The 5,240-nt window shown below is 41.3% G+C and overlaps 1 protein-coding gene across 1 annotated transcript; it reads left to right on the top strand.

Annotated features, from left to right (window-relative positions):
• Positions 1–2,532: 2,532 nt before the first annotated feature.
• Positions 2,533–4,942, top strand: LOC120967936 (uncharacterized). Its single transcript, XM_045230865.2, has 9 exons — positions 2,533–2,794; positions 2,882–3,142; positions 3,223–3,297; positions 3,382–3,666; positions 3,751–3,969; positions 4,051–4,176; positions 4,251–4,425; positions 4,507–4,702; positions 4,772–4,942. Exons 2-7 carry the CDS (start codon positions 2,911–2,913, stop codon positions 4,379–4,381), a joined length of 1,068 nt encoding a protein of 355 aa, XP_045086800.1. The 5' UTR covers positions 2,533–2,794; positions 2,882–2,910; the 3' UTR covers positions 4,382–4,425; positions 4,507–4,702; positions 4,772–4,942.
• The last annotated feature ends 298 nt before the right edge of the window (positions 4,943–5,240 follow it).

Genomic DNA, 5,240 nt, shown 5'->3' with positions numbered 1-5,240 from the left:
GAAAAATTTCATGGTTAGTTCGTTCTCTTTTGTTCTCAAACAAATCATGCTTCAATTGAGATCGTGCACGGTAGTCATGCAAACTCATGATTTTGTTCTCTACAACCGGTTTCATTTTGCGGTTTGATTAAACAAGCTGACGATATCCGTGAAGATCCAGTGGCTAATTGCTGGGGAGAACATGATCCATCAGTCAATGTTTATGCAGCAAAGCCAAACTGCCAACTGGTGGAGGTGCATTGCAAGGATGAGTCTGACACAAACCAGTCTAGCTGCTTCTCTGCCGAAGATAAACATCAGCAAAATGAAGAAGATCAAGAAGATGAAGTTGACAGCCACAAATGCAAGAGGCAGAAGTTACATTAGCGGCGCGCTTAACACTACATGCGTCTGGATTATTGTCCATGTATTATGTAATAACTAGCTAATGTATTTTGATCATGTCTGTAACTTTGATCAACAAGCATGGTAGGTAGAAGTCAATCTTTTCAAAATTGTTACGAAGGCAGTTGGAAAGTGCAGGCATGGTCAAAAGGTAGATGTACTGAAAATCCTGTAGCAAACGCATCAAGATTCAGTAGCCTGCGTTACAAAATCTCCCTGGATGCTGAAATCGCTTCATACGAGGCACTATTAGTAGGCTGGTAGCCTTTAACGTACGTGCGGGCGCGTTTGAGCCGTTTCTTGGTGCGTTTGCTGCTCCGAGAGCTATCGCAGACGATATCACATGGTTGCATTCACGTACCTGCTGACACAAAATTTAGAGCATGTGTAAATTGTCAGCTCTTCTCTCTCCTTCAGCTACAAAGTGGTGAGTTAAACTACAGATAAAAGGTACAATACTATACGCAGGAGAGGTGTGCATGCATCCCCATACATGACTCTAGATGGTTGAAAAAAATGAGATTTCCAGACCTGCAGCTCTGGCATGCCATCATTCATACGAGTCAATAGCTCACTCTGTCTTTATTGCCACTGGACGAGTTCGCTCTAAATAGCTGTTCTCCACAAGATAGAGGAGCGGGCAGCAAAGCAGAGGGGAAGTTTTGGTCCTTCATCCTCATCCTCCTCCTCCTCTTCCTTGCGACTAAAAGAGGAAGATTGGGGGGGGGGGGGGGGGGGGGGGGGGGGGAAGCCTGGTCCATTCCAGTCTCTAGCAGGCTAAGATGGAGGAAGATACATCAGAGGTTAGAACGAACAATCTTTCTTCTTGCCATTCAGTTAGTCTCTCCATAAGTTTCTGAGTATTCTAGATTCGATGTGCATCGGATCAGATGTGCTCAAAACTATTTTCAAACTAGAGTTTTCTGCCATTTTCGTTTGATTCATTTGTTCCTTTATTTATTTCAGATACAGACAATAGATTTCATGGGTGTGGGCTCTGCGGCTGCGTCTATTGCTATGCCCGAGCATATGGAAATTTGCAATGTTGTGCCTGCTACTTGTGATGTTGAGTTAGTACTACCACCACGAACAGGATCTGAATGAATTTGTTCTTCATCCTAATGTTGGTGTAATCCCTAAAACTGGTCACAACATTCTTAATAGTTCTTTTGCACCTAAAGACATTGCTATAGCAGTAGCAAAATGGGGGGAAAGCCCTAAAAAGTTGATAAGAGAAATGGGGCTGGGTGGTTTGCTACATGTAGATCATTTTACTCATTTAAGCCGAAACCATTCTCTCTTCTTGTTGAGATCAATAGACACAAGAAGGAAAAGGTTGGTTCTAGGGAAAAAGCATTTTGCTCCGATAAATGAGAGGTCAATGTCTGGGATATTAGGAACAAGAGAAGGTGGTGAGGTTGAGATCCAACGAGTAAGAGAAGGGCCTACCACAAAAGAAATTTTCATGGTGAGGAAAATGCTAGGCCTAGATCTTAACCACAAAGAGGTTAAAACCCCAGATCTATTGCAAGTGTTGTGTGAACAACATCCAGATAAGTTCACCAAACAAGGGTCAATCAGGTTGAAACTTGCATTTTCTATGCTAGTACTTTCAGTGTTCTACAGTCCAAGAGACAAAAGAGGATATGTGCCAAAGGACGCATATCTGCTGGCATATGCTCCAGAAAACCTTGACAAATTAAACTTGACAAAATATGGAGTAGCTGAGCTTCTTGATGGGGCAGCTCGAGTTCAACAGTATGCCAGTCCTCACGCGAGGCCTGGAATCACTATCTTTGGTTGTCATTACTATCTTCAGGTATACTTGTTTAAAATGTTTACTCTGTCATTGGTTCTCCGCTTGTTTTGAATTTTAGTAACATAGATTGACCATGTTATTTTGGTTACAGGTCTTGTATTTTAATTCAGTTGATGCAGGGTGTCAAAACGTTGATCCCACAGTCTGGCCTAGGATATGTGAATACAATGCACCAAAGATTTTTGCACTGGTCGAGAAGGACACCATGAACTGTACATCAGAAAGAGTTTTTGGCATGCTGAGGGTAAGTATGGGCCAGATGAAAAAAATTCATCACAATTCTATATTATTGGAAGTGCACTAAGTAACTGTCTTTTTGTGCAGCCTGATGTGAAAGAGCATGTAGCGAATCTCAAGAGACAGAAGCGAACGTCGAGCGAATCATAGCTTCGAATAGTTCTGAATGAGCATCCAGCTACCTTCCATCTATCAGACGCTTATGATGTCATTCTTCAACTGCCAGCAAACAATGTATCATCTAGACTAATGTTGCACACTATGACTGACCGATCTGAGCCATCAGCCAGAGAACATCATGGCCGGATGTCTGGAATGGAAACTCGAGATGAAATTAAGAAGCTAGTTGAACAAGTAAGTTAGGAGATCTTAAATCATTTATGATGATTGTGCATTCATAATAAAACGGTAAAATGATGTATGAATGAATTTGACAAGCAGAAGTTTGGCTTCAAAACGCAATTGCAAGTATGGAGCTAAATTGCAAGCTAGCCGATGACAAGTTCTTTGAAGAAGTGAAGCGGAGGACAGAAATGTTCGACGGGTCAATCAACTCGATGGTTGCAAACCATAGAGAGATTCAGAAGACAACTAAACTGCTGACATTGCAGTACCTGCACAAACATCTGGTTGTGCATGGGGTTGGAAAACACATGCCAGGGCTAGAAAAACACCTAAACATGATAAACACGCTGATTTCAGGTTAGCACTGCCGTCTTTGAATGTATACTGTTTGTAGGGGTGTAATGTGATGTTGATTTAATTGATTTTGTGAAATCCAGGTGGTACTGGAGCTGTAGTGGATGCAGATGGCGCTAGTACTAGCAGCGCACCATTGATGCCAAGAGTGCTTGATGGTAAATCAAATATGAAACATGATTTATGTTCATGCAAGATGACAGACCAATGATATTAGTTCTATTTATTGCAAATTTGAACAGGACTTTTTGGAGTTAGGTCATCATTTAGTGGACCAGCCTGGGATGGTGTGCAGCATAATATTAGAGTACCCCAGAGCTCACTGGTGTTAAACCCAGTGCCTATTAGATCATCACCGGTTAACCTACCTGTAGCAAGGCCAGAAGTAGTACAAGAGCAAATTTGCAGAGGCACTGTACAACAAACCAATGGGAGTGCTTCTGTAGCAAGGCTAGAAGCAGTACAAGAGGAAATTTGCAGAGGCACTGTACAGCAAACCAATGGGAGTGCTTTTTCAAGTTATCGAGGTAAAATGACAGGGCTGAACTGACATGTTTGAATAAGAAAAAATAACAACTATGCAATAATGTCTAACTAGCTTTTCTTGTTAGATTGTCATGAAAATGGGCATAAGATTGGCAGTGCAAGTGTTAGCGATGTTGTTCATTCTAATAAGAGTGATAGGAAGGATGATTCGGGAGATAATGATGGGAAGGATAGAACAAGCGCCGGGCAGAGCACTTATCCTAAGAGACCAAGAGAGGATGTTTCAAGGGCTGATCGTGGGAAGGAGGCTGCAAAAGATGATGCACAACTGCTTAATAACATAGGTAAACATGAACTTCATATTTGACATGCTGAAAAACAATATGAAGATGTAGGTACTGATGTTTTTCTTTTGTTATTGTAAGATGGTGTTGCAAACGACATCGCCGGCTACAGTGATATTGGTGTTAATGCTTCTCCAAAGAGAAAACGTGCTAATATTCAATCAGAGCCTGGTGGCAAGGAGCTTATAGTTTACACAGCAACAAGATGTGAGTGGATCTTAGTGTATACTTAATTGTGGTAAAACATCTAGCTGCTTACATCCATTAACATTGATATACAGGTAGACATGCTAGATTAGAACCGAACTACTTGATGAGGGAAAGACATGTCCACTCAGATTTGCCTCCAGCGGAAAACCCTTTCCACCACAACAAAAGGATAGAGTTCCCTACGCACAGGACAGCAAAATAATTGTATGATAGATTGTTGTTCTCAGATTCAACCACCACAAAGAAGTAAGTGGTGAATGTAATAAATCTTCTTGCTTTTGCCTTCCATTATAATTCTGAGATTAAGCTCTCTATCTTGTTATTTAGGCTATGGTTTGTTCACACTGAACCAGAACTTCTTAAAATTAGTGGATCAGAGCTTATTGAATGTTTCCAAGAGTTTGGCCTATTTACAAGCAAGACTTACGAGTGTATCAGAAGGATGCTGGATGAAAATGAACGCGAATGGTATGGAATAGAAGAGCGCAGAAGGTGGCGCAAAATACTTCCAAAGGAATGGGTGGTGAGTTTGCTTTCTATAATACTCTATCCCATCAGATGTCATGAGTAGTATTTAATAGCTCATATACAGGAGATGGTGCTTGATGGTGGAGATTACATCAACAATCCAAAAATGAGACAAATGTTTGATGGTGGTCAGCGTGATTATGCATTGGACACATGTCAACTGGTATATATGTTATTTGGTTAAATCTTTTGCTGTTGCGCATAATGGTATAATATATTTTCAGAATTAACCCGGTGAGCATTCTATTTGTAGATTTGGGCTATGCATGAAACAAAAGAAGGGTACCGTATCATGTATGCATTTGATATGGACCTTGAAATTCTACATGTATTTGACCCGAAACGTACATGTGCGGGCATACGCTGTTGGGGAACGTAGTATTTCAAAAAAATTGCCTACAATCACGCAAGATCTATCTAGGAGAAGTATAGCAACGAGCGGGGAGAGTGTGTCCATGTACCCTCGTAGACCGAAAGCGGAAGCGTTTAGTAACGCGGTTGATGTAGTCGAACGTCTTCGCAATCCAACCGAT

This window comes from Aegilops tauschii, chromosome 7, assembly GCF_002575655.3.
Source record: "Aegilops tauschii subsp. strangulata cultivar AL8/78 chromosome 7, Aet v6.0, whole genome shotgun sequence".
In the NCBI taxonomy this organism is placed as follows: Eukaryota; Viridiplantae; Streptophyta; class Magnoliopsida; order Poales; family Poaceae; genus Aegilops; species Aegilops tauschii.
This window is presented reverse-complemented; position numbering and strand designations above follow the sequence as displayed.

Coding starts and splice junctions, on each gene's coding strand:
- LOC120967936 (XM_045230865.2), top strand. CDS start 2,911: ATGGAGCTAAATTGCAAGCTAGCCGATGACAAGTTCTTTGAAGAAGTG. Junction 3,667..3,750: donor TGCTTTTTCAAGTTATCGAG/GTAAAATGACAG, acceptor TTTTCTTGTTAG/ATTGTCATGAAAATGGGCAT. Junction 3,970..4,050: donor ACAACTGCTTAATAACATAG/GTAAACATGAAC, acceptor TGTTATTGTAAG/ATGGTGTTGCAAACGACATC.